We start from the raw sequence: 18,085 nt of genomic DNA, 5'->3' as shown, positions 1-18,085 counted from the left end.
AAGTTCAAAATCTGACTTGTAGGATTTGTTGTGCTTCCTTAGAGAAACATGTGTGCAATTTATAGAGTGTCCGCTGCAAGCAGACCAGTGAATATCCACATGGTTACTTACGCATACATAATTTTTCCTTCTGCTTAGTTCCTCAAGGTGCCCCAATGGGGACTACTGCTCCAACCGGCGGTTCCAGAGGAAGCAGCATGCAGATGTTGAAGTCATTCTGACAGAGAAGAAAGGCTGGGGGTTGAGAGCAGCAAAAGACCTACCCTCGTAAGACTTCCCTCATTTTAAAGGATCTCCAGCTTAGCAGTTTTCTCCTCCTGTGCACGGCAGCAGAGGGATTTTGCAGAGGGAGACTGTTCCCACTCCCTTGCCTTTGGAATAGCTATAAGCATCATATGGGTCAGCACTTTCCCACGTACCAGTGTATGAATACACTGGCCAGTTAGGATGTGCTCTGCAGATGGACCTGTTGGATGTCCAGGACCATAGTGTATGTGTGTGTGTGTGCGCGCACACGCATACACTCCTTTTGGGAAGGAGAAGGCTGGCCATAGAGAGGCCAAAGGCCAGCAGGATCAAAGCTGAACACCTTCATACTCCTCCCCAGGAGAAGGCAGGGCAGTAGAGGAGAAACAGGGTAATGCCACGTTCTAGGGGTGTTATACTCTGTGTTGTATTCGGTCCAAATTAGTCTGGTGTGTGTGGGGCTCATTAATAGGATCCAGAAACAGCAGGTGAGAGCCATGATGTATACTTCTTGCAAATGCCATCTTTTTATTGAATACATGGAACTGTTTACATCAAAACAGGCTGTTGGTCCATCTAAGCCAGTACTGTTTATGTTTATTCTGACTAATAAGTTAAGTGAACCCCTGTTGAAAAATTAACACACAACTATACCCAGCATTGTTCAAACTCCCTGGCTTTGGTTCAGTCATGGCTCTCTTTCTAAGTAGTGTCTAGTCATTTATCAACAGTATACATATATACTGTTTTTCAGATCTAATCTCCAAAGTGCATAATAAAAATAAATAATACAATTACAGAATACAGGGCAAAATTAGATCCCCCCCCCCCCCAGTGAAGCATGCCTGGTTGACAGCAGATAATTGGAAAACAACCTCAAACGCTTAGCAAAAGAGAGCTTCTTGGCCAGTTTCTGAAAGTTCACATTGTTGAAGTAACCACCAGGAAGGCCCTGTTCCTAGTGGGTACCAATCTAGCACCACTAAGTGGAGCTCTGAGCAAGGCCTTTCTAGCAGATCACAGAGCTCAGGAGGATAGTTTTGTTTTGGGAGGAAGGCAGTCCCTAAGATATTCCAGACTCAGATTGTTTAAGGTATTATAGATCCAAGCCAATTTGCTGCTATGTCTTAGGCCTTTTTCTTTCTTTCTTGGGTCTACTTAGCAACACTTTTGTACTGGAATACTGTGGTGAAGTGCTCGATCACAAAGAGTTCAAAACCCGAGTGAAGGAGTATGCCCGAAGCAAGAATATCCATTATTACTTCATGGCATTGAAAAACGATGAGGTGAGTTACAAATCGTTTTCAGTGTTTAGGCTGTGCATTGTCCGAGTACTTTTAAGAGGTCACTGTGCATGCGTGAACCCATTGTTCGTTTCTCTCTCGCCTACTGCTATACTTTGTGCACTGTAAAGAAAGCCTCACAACTTCCACAGAGGGTCTTGTGATCCTTTCAAGTTGCAGGCTACTGCTAATACGAGTAAATTCTAACATAAGTTGAGTTAGTTCTTTATAAGGATGCCATCATTTTCTCCATCAGCGTGGCCTAACAACACTTGAAGCAGACAGAATTCCAGTTGAAATCCTGTATAAAGTCTTTGAATATGGGTCAGGCTCCGTTTTTTAATGAAGATATGCAAACAAATGTTTTCCTTTTCAGATAATAGATGCCACCCAGAAAGGAAACTGCTCTCGTTTTATGAACCACAGCTGCGAGCCAAACTGTGAGACGCAGAAAGTGAGTAGCAGGAAGAAACTGATGCAGTTTTTTACTTACTGTGGTCCTCCAGATGTTTTGGCCTACAACTCCCATGATCCCTCGCTAACTGGACCAGTGGTCGGGGAAGATGGGAATTGTAGTCCAAAACATCTGGAGGGCCAAAGTTTGGGGATGCCTGCAGTAATCAATTCTAAAACTTAGGTATCTGAATGACATTCACATATGCTGTATTCCTGATAATTATTTTGCTTTTGATGATTTTAAACATGTTTACAAATATTAAACACTGGCAATACAATTTTATAGAAATAACTAGGTCAGTTAAGGCACGCTGATAAGTTAACAAAGTTGAGCCCTGGCAATCAACAAATTGTCCATGTCTTGCCATTCCCATATAGATTTTAATACGGTTCCTATTTTCTTCTTCTTCATTTTTCAGGCATGTGCATTTTGCATGTGCGATTGGCTGAACTGCTGTGAGGTCACTGCATTCACGAACATTTTTATTCCCCAGGGCGGGAGGCTTTCAAGCATTCAGATGTTTGCAAACAACAGCGCTTTTGTACACAGGCTTGGGAGGGTGTGGGGAGCTGGAATTCTGAGTAAGAAGTGGTGCCTCTTCCAAGGGACAGGTTGCCCAAAGACTCAGTGGTTGAGTCAGCCAGGGAAGACGGGTGGAGGAGATCCCAAGCGTGGAAAGGCTTTGATGAGAAACATTGCCCAGGAGCAGGAGCAGATTAATGCTGTGACACGGGCAGGCGAAAGATCTTTGAAAGATGGGCCCAATGGTAGCCAGGAAAGAGCAAAGAAGCAATCGTGCACATGTGTAGAATTTATTATTTCAAAGCACACAGAGTTGAAGTAACAAGCAATAGGCCTATAATAATACTGAAATTGGCTTTGAGGGCCACACGGTTTCTAGCAGTGCCTGCCAGGTGCGTAAAAGACAACATCATCTGGCTAGAGGCATGTCTGAGTCCAATTCAGGCGCTTGTCCTCTTGGCATATAAACAAATATCCTGAGGGTGAATGGGGGGGGGTTACGCCACCAAGCTCTGCCTCCTCTGGCCCGTCAGCTTTATTGTGTCAATCCCTTCATGAGTTTACAGGTATCTGTGTGGAACAGAGAGGCCTTTCTACTTACAGAGGATCCCCACACAATTTAGACAACCCCCTCCAAGTTTTAGATGATGAGACAAAGCACAGCACACCAGTTTAAAAGCAGTGTGAGTGCTTTTTAAGACTAACAGGAACTAAGGCCGTTTCTTAACACCATTCATTTCTGAAGGTGGACAAAACGAGCTTGCATCAGCATACCTAATGTATGTAAGTGGAGTGCTGTGAACTCCAGGCATTGCAGTTAAAATGAAGTTGGGCATGAAGTATGTTTGCTTGGATTCTCTCGGCATAGAGATTGGTGCATTTGCTGAGTTCTCCAGAGATACTGAGCTTTTTCTAGAATAGATGGCCTTTTAAAAAACAGCAAGAGCCCACAGTCTATGAATATACATATTGTTCTAATCATCTTGTACATTTTGATTCCCCCCCCCTTAGTGGACAGTGAATGGACAGCTGCGAGTTGGCTTCTTCACCACAAAACTTGTTCCGTCAGGCTCAGAGCTAACCTTTGACTACCAGTTCCAGAGATATGGGTAGGTCTTGACCTCACTTACTTGCTTTGTTGTTTTTAAATGACTATCCTTGAACAGAAGCCAATAAAGTGATCTTGTGCACAATCAAGGGTAGGTCATATTTTCTGAACTACGGAGGTCAGGTGCTCATTAGCTGATTCATTCATGTTTCCCCTGCTCTTGCTCTCACTTGGTTTGGAAGAGAGAACGTGTGGGTGGTTTTTTCATTATTATTTTTCGCCTCGCTGCAGAGTGTTCAAGGTGGATGACAAGGATGAAGTTAATTACAACAGTGCATTTTATAAAAGAGTGCGTATCCCTAATCATAACATAATTGTGGTGTTGTACCACAGTAGAATATTCTCTCCTAGTGGATGCCCTCCAAAAGAGAATCAGTTGCTTTTCTCTAAAAGAAATAGAAAAAACTGGAGCAAAGGAAAACTTTGGAATTTTCTAACAGATTTTGATGGGAGAGGGGGAAACAAAGTTGTTTGAACAATACATAAGTTGTTTGTCATTTAGGTATTGACATTTAACTTTTATTTGTTGTTGTAAGCTGCCCTGAGAACATTTTGTTATTGCTGGGGTGGGCGAGCTATAACTAAAGCACTCTCTTTCTCTTCATGTGTGAGCTATCATAGGGTCAGTTTTCAAGTTAGTTAAAATCTGCTTACCCTTGAACCCTGTTTTACTGAAATAATTTTGTGCCGTAATTTTGTAAATCCTTTAAAACCTGAGTGGTGCATGTTGGAGACATCAGATTTGGCAGTACATTTGGTGTACGTTTTTTGGTCGTCCTGTTGCATAAATGACAATGACTAGCATGCTGTATAGACCAAACCACACATGAGATCGGCAAAGGAAAATTAACAAATAAGAAAAATAGGTGATGGTGTGAAAGGAAATAGTGGTGGGAGTTAAACTCAAGGTCAGGTTTTGAACCTCTGGCAATGCCAGTGACAATAATTATCCATTCTTCTGCAGCATGCGTGGGCATCCCGTGGGTATTTCAATAGAATTCATGGGCTGGATTTGAAAGCACTGTGCTTAGCTTTTTTATTTTTTTAAAGAATTTATCATAGTACAACCCCATCTAGAGCAGGCAATTGACCTATCTTCCAGACCAGGAATACCCACAAAGCCTCCTTCTTCTTTCCAAATAATTTTTATTAATTTTATACATACAAAAACATAACACACTTATACAAAAATGCAAACAACAAATATTTAAAGAAAATAAAAAAATAAAAAAATACACACCATAACAATACCTATATATTCCTTTTAGCTTTCTTCTACCCTTCCAACCATTGTTTCTGAGACTTCCCCAGGTCCCTCCTAACTGATTTCCTTTTCAAATCAACTTTAGCAGTTTCTTACTCATTACTTTGAATATTTACCATAACTATCCCATCTCCTTTACCTCAATCAATTAAATTAAAATCATTTATCTATTTTCCCTCTCTTCTTCTTTCCTCCCTAATGCCTTAACAACAAAAAAATTCCCATAGATATTCAGATTCTTATACACCAAAATATTTTCCTAAATATACTTTAAACTTCTTCCAATCTTCTTCCACCGTCTCCTCTGCTTGGTCCCGGAGTCTTCCTGTCAGTTTCGAGAGTTCCATAAAGTCCAACATCTTCATTTGCCAATCTTCTATAGTTGGTAATTCAGTTTTCTTCCAGTATTTCGCAATTAATATCCTTGCTGCCGTGGTAGCATACATTTAAAAAAGTAACATCCTTTCTGGGGATTTCTTCCCCTATTACAGTGGTGCCTCGCTAGACGAATTTAATTCGTTCCACGGGTCTTTTCTTATAACGAAAAAATTAGTCTAGCGAATCCCATAGGAATGCATTGAATTTTTTTTGAATTTTTTTTTGCCCATAGGAACGCATTAATTGAATTTCAATCCATTCCTATGGGAAACCGCGATTCGCTAGACGAAAACGAATTCGTCTAGCGAGGCAACCTCCGCTCGAAAAAACCTTTCGTTAAGCGAAAATTTCGTTAGGCAGGGCATTCGTTAAGCGAGGCACCACTGTATTCAAAGTAAAAAAGCTTCTGTTTTTTTCAAAAATGTATTTTTCAATACTTTCTTCGATTCATTATAAATCATGTGGTAGAAGGATCCTACCTCTTCTTTACATTTCCAGCACTTATTATCATGATTATGATACATTTTAGCCAATTTAACCGGTGTCAGATACCATCTATACATCATTTTCATTAAATTTTCCTTTAATATAGTGCATGCCGTAAACTTCATTCCCTTCTTCCACAACCTCTCCCAATCCACCATCATAATATTATGTCCTACATCTTTAGCCCATTCAATCATGACTGATTTTGTCTGTTCATCTTTCATATGCCACTCCAATAATGTGTGGATAAGATATAATTTATTATTTTGCTTTTGATGATTTTAAACATGTTTACAAATATTAAACACTGGCAATACAATTTTATAGAAATAACTAGGTCAGTTAAGGCACGCTGATAAGTTAACAAAGTTGAGCCCTGGCAATTAACAAATTGTCCATGTCTTGCCATTTCCATATAGATTTTAATACGGTTCCTATTTTCTTCTTCTTCATTTTTCAGGCATGTGCATTTTGCATGTGCCATTGGCTGAACTGCTGTGAGGTCACTGCATTCATGAACATTCTGTTTTTTCACCACATGTTGTATCTTACTTCTTTTACCACGTGAATTAAGCCCATTAACATTCCACGATAAAATTCTTAACGCCATCTTGTCTTAATCTTCACCTGGGGCACCTGCCCCTGGTCCTGCTCCCGCCCCAAGTCCTGCTCCTGCAAAAAGTTCCAAATCAAATGCTCCTGGGCCTGCTCCAGCTCCCAAAGCGGAACCTCCTCCTGTTGGAGTCCCAAAATCCCCAGCGTGCTTTTCCAGAAATCTTCTCTTCTCCTCCACCAATCTAATCTTATATTCCTTTTGCTTGTACTTAAATGCCAGGCCTTCTTGGAATTTCCACCGAAAAAAGATATTCTTCCTTATCAATATGCTTGTCAGATCTGAATATTTATTCCTCTTGGCCAAAAAGAATTTAGGGGTCTCTTTAAAAAGAATTATTGAATGCTGCTGAACTTCCAATTTCTTTTTATAATGTAGTCCTAATATTTTATCTCTTTGCTCCTTTGTCTGGAAAACCACAATACAATCATTCAAAAACTTTGAGTCCTTCTTGCCTCTTGGGCCCACTCTGTAGACCCTCAAAATTATGGCTTTCGTCTCCTCTTGGTCCAGCTCCCACCAACTTGCCAACTCTTGCGCAATTGCTTCTTTTCTTTCTCCAATTCTGGAAGACCCCCACAAAGCCTCCTTCTTGGCAGGATTCAGCTTCAGTTTATTGGTTTGGCCTCACCTTGATTCAGATGTTATGTTACAGGGGAAAACAGGGTGTTGGTGACACCTTGCTCCAAATCCCCTCATGGCAGCAGCTTTATGTAGGTATTAAACCAGGTGGTGGACCCAGCGGCATCCACATAACATTTTCCTGGGGCTAAAGGCAGTCATTTTCTGAAACCAGCCCCTAAGATGGGAGCAGAACCACTGCAGCTCCAGGAGGATCCCATTGATCATTCCTGGCCATTGGCCAATGATTGCAAGCGCTGATGGGAGTTATCGTTCAGCAACACATTGAAGACCCATAATTCCCTACCTCTGGTTAACAGTATCAAAAGCCACTCAGAGAGCTTTTGTCTTTAATTGGGTATCTATAAGACCTGAATAGGAAAGATGAACATTGTAAGAAAAAACAGTTAAGCATTTGTACAACTGATTTCGCCACTATCTTTTCTAAGAAGCTGATCAAAGCCCAAGATTCTTCCAGGAGCACTATAAAGCCTTTCTATATACTTTTGGGTTTAAGCTGGTAATGGTTTTTAACAAATGCTGGCTTTTGCCTTCAAGGAGGCCATGGAATAGGACAATCAATGAGCTGAACTCTATAATAGTGGAATTTTCAAGCACTTTATTTTCATACTATGTGTTTCTTTCCAAAACAGCAAAGAGGCACAGAAGTGTTTCTGTGGCTCTGCCAACTGCCGGGGTTACCTTGGGGGAGAAAACCGGGTCAGCATTAGAGCCGCAGGAGGCAAAATGAAGAAGGAGCGGTCTCGTAAAAAGGATTCGGTAAGTGTTGGAGGGGTGGAGAAGGAGATGCTTGGCTTTTGTTTTCTTCGGCAGTGGGACTTACATGTGCACCACTGGGGCTGAGAGGTTTTGAAAACCAGAAGCTGATTTTCATATTCCTTCCTCTAACTTCTTCAAAAAGCAGAACTGGGTGCATGATCCTCTGCTGGGTTCAAACAGTCAGATGCTCCGAACCTACAAAACCACGTAGCTGTTACTGTCATTCAAAGTGACTTGGGCCCACAAAAGTGCCGTAGCATCCCACACAAAGCAAGTGGGACAGATCTGTCCAGTAGTGTTGGCCATTAGCTACGATCCCTTTACTGGGGTATGGCTTTGTAGTCTGGTCTTGGCTCCACCATTTCTGGACTTGCCAGCACTCTCCCCAATTACCTAATTTTCAGTAAAGTTGCCCCCCCCCCCCGGCCAGCGCCACTTCACATCAGTAACACCTGACTCTCTGCATCTTTTGGTAGCTTCCCATGCCAAAGCTACACCTCCATTGCAGATGTGGAGAACAGCCACATGATTCAGGCCACTTGTGTGATGTGGAACATTTAGACTATGGATGCAGCAGGAGAGTCAAGCATGCTCCCAATGTAATGTGCAAATTCTGTTTTTTTTTTGGTGGAATAATCATTCACCCAAATTCAAATTTTTAGCATGTTTGTACTGGTGTTAAATTAGTGGCTTTTGCTGGAATTGCAGAATTAATCAGGTTGAAAAAGACTCAGACCACTGTCTTGAAACTGAAACCATTCCCCCGCCCCATGCAAAACAGTCTGAACAAATTTGGCCCTGCATGGGGAAGGGTACGTTTTTATCATTTGGATGCAAAGAGCAATCAGGACCAAGGTCAACTGCGTTGGAGCTCCCTGTAGAATTAGGAAGTTTCTTCCTGCTTAGGATGCATTTGATCTCTCCGCAAATTGTAACTTAAGCATTCTGGAAATCCAGTGTGACCTAGTCCAAACCTTTCCCACTAATAAATAAACCCTCCTTCCGAAAAAATGCCAATCTGCAAAGGGTTGGGGGAGGGAAGTGCACTTGTACTTTGTACAACTTTTCTTTTGGTTTTGGTAGGTGGATGGAGAATTAGAGGCACTCCTGGAAAATGGAGAAGGACTTTCAGATAAAAATCAAGTTCTCAGCTTGTCTCGGCTGATGGTGCGAATTGAGACTCTGGAGCAAAAGCTCACCTGTCTCAAACTTATACAGGTGATTATTCCTTCTTTTATTTGACCGGGAAATGGTTGGCAAAGAAGTTCAATAAATTCTAATTTAATGTTGTTGTTTAGTCGTGTCCGACTCTTCGTGACCCCATGGACCATAGCACGCCAGGCACTCCTGTCTTGTCTAATTTAATATTTCACTTTTAATTGTGGGGCTGAGACATTTTGAGGGATTGAAGTAGCCTTGCTTGGGGCAGGGGGCACATTTCCAACTTCATGATATTTTATCCCTCATCGCACCTACAGATGGGATTCTGCTTATGGCAGGGTTACATGACCCCTCACTTTTTTGACTTTTATTCACTGTTTTATGTAGTCCTGTTTTATGTAGTCCTTGGTTAGTATTAGGACTATCACATTTTTCATTGCTTCTGTTCTCTGCCTTACAGAGAACAGAGAACCTCCCCCTTAGTGGAGGAGCTAGATCTGAAGAGTTCTCGTGTTTCTGTTTTCAAAGGAGGAACAGCCACTGTTCCTTTGTTCCTTTAGCCATGGTGCAATCTGAAACCTATTGTTGATCCCAGCACAATCTAACCAAATTGTGTCTGCATAAGACCTCCTGCCCTCCCATCTTGTTACAAATTGCAGACTTTGAGCTTTTCACTCACAAACATCTCACCTGCATGGATGTGGGCTACAGGTTAGCCACCACGATCATCTATTCAGCATTGCTGAATAGAGTGGAAATGCAATTGGAACTTAAAATGTATGCGCAATGAGCACAGTTTTTTGCTTTTTGTGTTTGATGAATTTTGCCTGTGTGGGTTTTTAGCCACAATAAAGAATCTACCACAAGAGCACAGTCACCTTTTGCAGCTAGCAGTGATTGACAATAAGAAAACTCTTGGAATTGCTGGGTAAAATAACACCTTTAGTGGCAAAGGAAACAATGGTCTCTAGTCAGATTGAAATGAATAGAATTAGATTTTGGGATGCATTGCCATTCAGCAGTTTCAGATTGGAGCCTCCCTTTGAAATTGCTTTTTACAGTTGTCTGAGGGAGTAAGTTTCCCAGAGCTACACAATGAGGCCTGCCAGATCTAAGTTACAAAACATATATCGGAATAATTCTTAGCTCTTCAGACCATGGACATGTTTGTTGCTTAGTGTGAAGCAGTTCTACCCGATGATGGTGGATTTTTGACTTTAGCATAAGAACATCAGAGGAGTCTGGCTGATGCATTGGGCCAGTGGCCCTTCTAGTCCAGCATCCTGTTCTCACAGTGGCCAGCCAGATGCCCATTATCAGCAGCTTGCAAGCCATACTGGGTCCAGCATCCTGGTAGCTCAAACCTTGCCGTGTGTGTGTGTGTGTGTGTGTGTGTGTTCGTCCCGTCCACTCCACTTTTGCTTTGTTAGGTGGTTGTCTGCTTTAGTTTTGCTGGTTTGCAGAGACAAGTAGCTGTGTGGTCTCTTGGTCATTCTCTCTCCCTTCCCCCCTTCCTCCTCTTTACAGAATACTCACTCCCAGGCCTGCCTGAAGACGTTCTTGGAATGTCATGGATTGTCCCTTCTCTGGATTTGGATGGCAGAGCTTGGTGATGGCAGGGGAAACATAGCCAACAACTTGAAACTCCAGGTAGAGGTCAGTGGCTGCCTTGGGGGGGGATTTCTATGTTGCTGCGTTTTCAAAAATAGCTGCGCAAAAGTTTAAGTCAAGCTTCTAACTTTAGCTTCTTGTCTTTAGTTTCTTTATGGCTTCTCCCATTCAAACCAATTTGTGAGGAAATCAGTTGCCATTCTAAGAATCATGGGGTCAGTGTGGGGTGGAGATTCGGAAGCCATTTTCCATTCTCAGTGCTGCTTCTGGCTAATTATTCCCAACATTTGGGACCCTTCCTATTGCTCTCTACTATACCACTCACTAGCAAAACAATTAGATTATAGTTCCCAGTGCAGAGGTGTATTTCCACAGTTCAGAACCTGGGTTTTTGAATGCACATCTCTGGTTGTGCTTTTGTTTGGAAGGGACTCCAGCAATCACTGTAGTGTGTTTCTGGCATATAAACAGTGCCAAATTAGAGAGGTCATTTCAGAGGTCAGGCCTCCATCTGGGTCTGCTTACATCCTCACATTGTTAGATAATTTGGTTCTTGTGTATGTGACCTACTCAAGTCATGCCTAGCATTATATAATTGCTCGCTGACATTTAATTTACCTTTTTTTCCCCAAAAGGGTTTTTTTCTGATTTGTTGCCAGAAATTTCAGGCTACATCTGCTTAAGGGGCACTCTGGTTCAGTTCAGACTTTCTCCAAGCCATGGTTTTGAGGATTGGGAACAAGCTGTGGAATCATACAATCCCCCCGTCCCCCGTTTAATCATGGCTTTTCCTTCCATTTCCTTTTTAGCAGTAACCATAATTTGCAGTGCTATTCAAATCTGCAAACTATGGTTAGTGCACTTTCCCCCTGCAAATCAACATCTGAAACTAAACTTTGAAATGAACTTCTGGTTTGAAGGGCACAAGTTAGCTATTCTATGCTGATTCGGACATCACAGCAAATTATGCTTAATGCTAAGAAGGAAATGGAAGAGGGAAAGAGGGGAACACTTGACCATGGAGCTTGTTCATGAACCTTCAAAGATTGAGGATAGTCTCAATGGAGCCCCAGTTAGTGTGTCGGCAGAGCATACAGTGCCTGCAGATTTTGTAGGCCTTGTTTTGCCTCGAAAAAAAATCTAACTTCAATCAAACCGACCATTCCTGAAAGTTTACAATTCTCATTTCATGTTCTGTGATCAGATTATGAAGACTTTGGAGCTTTTGCCTATTCCCAATAAAAACATGTTGGAGGAGAGCAAAGTGCTTCCGATTATCCAGCGCTGGGCTCAGACTAAATCTGCTATTCCACATCTCAGCGAAGGAGATGGTTATTCGAGTGAGAACACATCACGGGCTCATACTCCACTCAACACGCCCGATCCTTCTGCTAAGCCTAGTGTGGAGGGTGACACGGACACGCCCAAGAAGCTTGCTTTCCGGAAGCTCAAGATCATAAGTGAAAACAGCATGGACAGCGCCATCTCCGATACGACCAGTGAGATTGAGCTGAAGGAGGGCAAAGAGGAACTTGAGCATCCAGACAGTGTCCCAACAGAGGCAGCAGAGGAACAGCCACCCCAACAGGAGCCTGGCAAGGATGCTGCTGCCGAGGCCTCAGCAGACACCAGCAAATCTCAAGCTGTCGAGCAGGATGTGGAGCCTGAGACAGAGATGAAAGAGACCTCTGCTGCAAAGCTGGAGGAATCTGTGGCTGCAGAAACACCCTCTCAAGATGAAGAGGAGGGCGTGTCAGATGTGGAGAGTGAGAGGAGTCAAGAACAGACGGATAAGATAATAGATGCAAGTGATTTGGCGACCAAGCTTCTAGACTGCTGGAAAGACCTAAAAGTAAGTTGGCTTCTCTGTAGCAGATGCTTTTATCATTTAGAGGTAATGGAGGTTTCTCACAGTTTACTTGTTCCTCTATGCAAAGTGTGTGTGTATTGTGAATGACTGCAGATTTCCTCTTTTTCTTTTAGCGGGAAATCCAAATGGGCCAGGCTAAAACTTTTTTTAATGCCTGTAGAGAAAACGTTATAAGCATAATTGTGACCTTTTCTCCTCACACCCACCCTATTAGCCAGTAGTGTTGAATGATCAGCAAACTGTGAAGACTGGGAAATGAATTAATTATGTAGTTTGTATCCTCTATTCACAAAATTGCATCTATGGGCCCTGCTTGGTAAAATTTGGATTGGAAAGGGGGTGGGATTTGTTGTTCACATGACAAACTAGGGGAAATACCTTCCATTAGAAAATGATTTGACCAAAAGCTTTCCATAAGTATTCTGTTTTTCCTTTCGAAGCAAAAGTGTCTACACTTCGTTAACTGGCAGTTAATTAGCAAAAGAGATATACTTCAACTTTGCAAAGAGAGCATTTTTCCATTAATTTAGTATTGGTCATCTGTGACCTAAAATATCCTGATGTGCCCTCACTAATTTTACAGACCAGTGCAACTAGCTGTTAATGAAATAATCAACAGGTTTTTCTGCTAAAAATGCTAAGTCACAAGAATATGTAACAGTGATTTGAATCCGTTTGGCAGAAAAGTGAACTATCACCTGTCCTGAAAAACATAGGCTGTCTGCTGTGAAACATTTGAGGAAATGCTGCTATCCTGTTGTGCTTTTTTGCAAGAATAGTTCGCTACTGATGTTTTGTGTCATGTCTTGCTGCCTTTTTTATTAGCCTGGTGGGAGGAAGGATAATGGGGGTGGCATGCCACAGTGAGATCTCTTTGTACTTGTTGTCTGTGAGATGCCAGAAGATTCAAACCACCAGTAGTTACTACTCCCGTTTGGCTAGATTAGCTACCACGTAAGAAAACAGAAGCAGAATAGCATTTTTTCCAGTTAGCCCATTTCTTCTTGATCAGTGGACAGTCTTTATAGCTCTTTTGTTCTTCCTACAAGGATATATGTGGGTAGATTCAGTGGTACTTTGGGCTGAAGAAGACAATTAATAATATATGCCAGGCTGTCAAGTGTCGTCTGCGTAAAAATAACTTTTGTGCAACTTGTTCTTTCTGCCTAGAGTATGCCCAGTATATATTGCATCTTGAATGGGCTTAGGCCAGGCATCCCCAAACTGCAGCCCTCCAGATGTTTTGGCCTACAACTCCCATGATCCCTAGCTAAGAGGACCAGTGGTCAGGGATGATGGGAATTGTAGTCCAAAACATCTGGAGGGCCGAAGTTTGGGGGTGCCTGGCTTAGGCTTTGCCTGTGAGAAGCTTTTTCTCTACTCAGAAAAGGGAGCAGGCCTTGGGCTTGCTTGCACCTTGTTCTGCTCTGTCCCCAGGATGGAGATTTGAAGAAAGGCTGCACACACCATACATTCAAAATACATTTTACCTCCCCAAAGAATCCTGGCAACTGTATTTTAAAAGGGTGCTAGGAATTGTAGTTCTGCAAGGGGTTCCAGTGATCCTTTGAGGGGGGGGGGGTGCTTTAAGTGTATGCAGCCTTAGTGCAATAGTGGTTTACTGGTATCTGTACCAGGAGCTCCCCAGATCTGCTTCCCATGCCCAGATCGAAATCCCAGAGTATCAATCAACCAGTTCATGGAGCTCCTGGGCATATATGAACCCAGTGCCTGCCACTTTTATGCAGGGAAAGGTAATTGTATGTAGCCACTCCCTTCTCACATCAAGTAGAATAATGTTCATATCTGCAACTCCTTAATTTGTCTAGATTCAGGGCTTTGTGTTTGATTTTAACCCCCCGTACCTACTTGTCAGTCTATGCCCTGGTGTTGAGGATTGAAAAGAAAATACAAATTAGTTGTAAAAAAAAAATCAAATCAAAAACCTAATTGTTGTTCAGTTGTGTCACAGATACGTCGTCTTGTGAGGATTCATGGTGGGGTTAGCATGAAATCATTATTTTCTTGCTAAGTTATCTTTCTACTCTCCCTTTCCCCTTTTGGGGACAGCTTTGGCTCAAGAGCAGTTTGCTCAAATCTGTGGTCAGCTATGGAATCATTATCCATCAAAAGTCACTGTTTGGGATTTTTAAGCCCTTTCTGTTGCAGATCACATCACATAATATTGAGAAGGTCAATACATGGTTTAAAATATTGGTGCCAGTATTACATATATTGATCTAGCGGACATAGATTCTGATCTTACGCTCATTGCAGTAGCATCCCTATAGCCTAAACCAAGCCCCTTCCTTCCATCCATAAAAAAACAATAGTCCTCCTTTCTAGATCCCTGTGTTTGGAAGCTGCTGTATGACAATGCTGAATTTAATCTGTCCTGCACTGCATTACGATTGCGCTAAGAGTTAGCTGCTTCTGTCTGACATTAACTGCTTTAAAAAAAAAAACCTCCAACGTATTTATGCTCTGAAGAGATGCCTGTAAACGGCATAGTTTTTACCTGATGCAAGAAAACAGTTGGGACGTGTTGTCTCTGAGATAAACATTTGTTCTGCTCAGGGCCCAGCCTTTGTGAGAATACTCTGCTGAGCCTATTGCTGTCAGCAATAAACTTACTTTCTATTTCTCCAACTGCTGTGTTTGTGATATTTGAAAAAGCCATCGTGCTATAGTTCCCGGGCTCCACGCAACAGTCTCTGAGATAAACATTTGTCCTATTCCATGCCAAAACTGATTGATGTTGGTTGCTTTAGGGTCTTCCAACCCCGTAATAATTAGTCTGGAGTGCTGGTCATCTATGTAGCGTAGACTGAGTGGGCGGGAGGGTGTGGAAAGCTTGTAACATAAAGCTATGTCCTTCCCGACCTCTTGATGCTGACCCCTTTGTAGTAATTTCAACCATTTCCATCCAGCTTCTCAGGGCAGCCAGGAGCTTGTTAACATCATCCCCAGCTGACCATGAGTCTCCTTTTCTCAACTCCATTTTCAACTCCGCCCTGAAGAAAGGAGAGAACGTAGCGTGCGTACTGTGAAGAAAGCAGGAAGATGGTTGGGAAGCTGGATGGTGCATGAGAAATATAATAGGTGGAAAAAGAGAGGACAGAGGTGGCTAACTCATTGATGCCGACGTAATTTTGGTGCGTCCATTGCCGGCAATGGATGTCGCTCTGGGAGAATCCCCCTATTCCTGGCGGGGAAGGATCGAGTGAGCTATTCTTTTTTATATCTATCTATCTATATATATATACCTCTTCACACAAAAGACAGCTGCTGCGGCTTTTGAGCGTTCAAGGCCTTCATGGGCTTGAATTCCAGGATGAACACCAGCAAAAGGCAGCACACAACCCACCGCAACCACACGCAACACACACAAAACCCCAGACCAGGTACGTTTTCAGCACGGGTTTCTGCAAGCGTTTCCTGCCAACTTCGGAAATGGTGCATGTGTCTCCCTGTGCTGAAAATGTGCTCCGAACTGGGATAGGCACGCAACAGGAAATGGCTAAAAACCAGCATAGCGCTTCGTTTAGCTCGCATGGAGACCTGCCATTTAACGAGTGCACGTTTGGGCATAGGAGAAAAACAGGTAAGTGCCCCAGGAAGGACTGATGGAACTTTGAGGCCTTGGCGGGGAGGGAATCACAGCATCTCTTAAGGTATGATGGATAATGGTTCCATTGCTGTCCACCCCCATAGGATTTGAATGGCAAAGCTGCTTGTGGGCATCTGTGGCCACAAACCATGTGAGGTGTTTACCTCTTTCACTGGAATAATTTGATGGATCAGGAAATTATGCTTTCAACTCAGCATGAGGACCAATTTAATCAGTCTGTAGGTAGTAGTGTGGTAATTTGGTGGTTAGCGGCTCTGGTTCTTATTTTCTGGCGGGAACTTGGAAAGTACATCACTGTGGCCAGATTAAGGCTGGCCCTGGATTAGTTCAACCTGTTTCCTTGAGGCTAGTTTTGTGCTGTGTGTGCATAGCAGGGTGATTACCCTTGCTGTCACTCAGTTACTCATGCAGGTATGTAGGGATGCTTTAGGAAGAGATCAGAGTTAACAGCCACCTGGAAATGAGAACTTCTTCAAGGGGTAGCCGTTTCTTTGGGGCATTTCAAGGTCTTTCTTTTTGCTCTTTGGACTAGAAACACAGAAGTGTCATTTTAGTCCTCCTTAGTCTTTTTTATTGGATTTGGGCTTTGCTTCAGACGTACCGGTTGTGTTACTGGTCTGGTAGCAGCTTAGGGATTATAGTTTTCTTTTTTAAAATGGTTTCGTAGGCAGTAATTGGCCCTCCTACTCTCTCTGCCCCCATTTTGGTCCATTTACTGTGCACCCTTCCCATTCCTTTCTCCGTTTAGTTGCTTTCAGTTGGCCAATATGGCAACTCCTCGCAGCCGTTGGCTGTGCTGGCATTCCACGCAGGGGGCTGCGCACTGATAATTGACAGAAAGGGAAGAGCATGGGTTATGGTTATGGCTATAGTCATAGCTACCCCAGGTCAAGCTCTTTGCTCTTAAGATACATTAAAGGCACGGCAGGGAGGACCAATCTGGAGCTGTTAAGCTGCTTTATGGGCAAGTTGCTGCATGTTAGCATTATAATCCCTTGAATATGTGTGGCATAACAGTGTTTAAGGCATGGGCCCCATTTCGGGACTGTCTCTGGCAGACCTAAATGCTAAATTCTTATGCCATGGAATTTGTCCCACTAGCCCATGTTGAACTGGCCTGGGCCCATTTATTACTAGCACTTCCTGGTTAAAACGGTGAGGGTTTTTAAAGCAGGTTATTTGTGCATCTTTTATTTGGGAAGCTTGAGGGGTTTCCGACTTCCAGTTCTTGTAAAAGTTTACAAGAACTTCTAATTCTTTCTTTTTTAAAGCCCAATACTCTTTTGTTAGAAGAGGCAGAGATTAACTGGTGTTGCACCCCAGAATTTCAAGCCTTTAAAACAGGCTTCCTCAACCTCGGCCCTCCAGATGTTTTTGGCCTACAACTCCCATTATCCCTAGCTAGCAGGACCCCAGTGGTCAGGGATGATGGGAACTGTAGTCTCAAAACATCTGGAGAGCCAAGGTTGAGGGAGCCTGCTTTAAAATGTTATGAGAGAGGTGTGTAAGTGGTAAGAGCTTAAATAGCAAAACAGCTCATTGCTGCTGTTGGGGACAAAGCAATTACCGTACCTTTTCCGTTTAGGTGCTTACTAGTGGAGCAAGCTTTTAGCATATTTCTACAGAAATCCGTATTGATTTTTATACGGCTTCGTACTCTCTTAGGTGGTTGTTGTAAGACAGATCTGAAATGGGGAAGTATACATAGGGGAGAAAGGCAGTAGGTTGGGCTGAAAGACAATGCAAAGACTGTTCTGTTGAGCAGCCTTCCCAAGACCCAGGAATGCTTCAGGATGGAAAGGTGAAGGCAGTTATCCAACTCCTTCTCCCATACCTGTGTATTACTTTAGCATTAAGCCATGCCCTTTGTGTTTCTGTTTTATCTATAAGCTAAAAACAAGTTTGTAGCTCCTATGTACTAAGGTTTTGCATTGCTTGTGCCAAAGATAAGGTGTCTTTTGTTGTTGTTGTTGTTTATGGTGCAAACCAGTTGAATAGGTGTGTGGGGGGGGAGAAAGTAGAATGAAGAAAGCATGAATAGCATATGATGTAAA

The 18,085-nt window shown here is 42.7% G+C and overlaps 1 protein-coding gene across 4 annotated transcripts in view; it reads left to right on the top strand.

The window, feature by feature from the left end:
- SETD2 (SET domain containing 2, histone lysine methyltransferase) overlaps positions 1-18,085 on the top strand; it is a 74,708-nt gene that overhangs the window by 30,636 nt on the left and 25,987 nt on the right. For 2 of the 4 annotated variants that reach the window (XM_035128849.2, XM_035128848.2), the window contains exons 6-13: positions 139-267; positions 1,409-1,532; positions 1,906-1,983; positions 3,520-3,617; positions 7,632-7,758; positions 8,842-8,976; positions 10,447-10,575; positions 11,735-12,382. In XM_035128849.2, the coding sequence (XP_034984740.2) occupies positions 139-267; positions 1,409-1,532; positions 1,906-1,983; positions 3,520-3,617; positions 7,632-7,758; positions 8,842-8,976; positions 10,447-10,575; positions 11,735-12,382 (1,468 nt within the window). Of the gene's footprint in view, positions 1-138; positions 268-1,408; positions 1,533-1,905; positions 1,984-3,519; positions 3,618-7,631; positions 7,759-8,841; positions 8,977-10,446; positions 10,576-11,734; positions 12,383-15,330; positions 15,624-18,085 lie in introns of all 4 variants that reach the window. The other 2 variants (XR_004693418.2, XM_060281006.1) reach the window with 2 other exon arrangements.

Source organism: Zootoca vivipara, chromosome 12 (genome assembly GCF_963506605.1).
Source record: "Zootoca vivipara chromosome 12, rZooViv1.1, whole genome shotgun sequence".
Lineage (NCBI taxonomy): Eukaryota > Metazoa > Chordata > Lepidosauria > Squamata > Lacertidae > Zootoca > Zootoca vivipara.
This window is presented reverse-complemented; position numbering and strand designations above follow the sequence as displayed.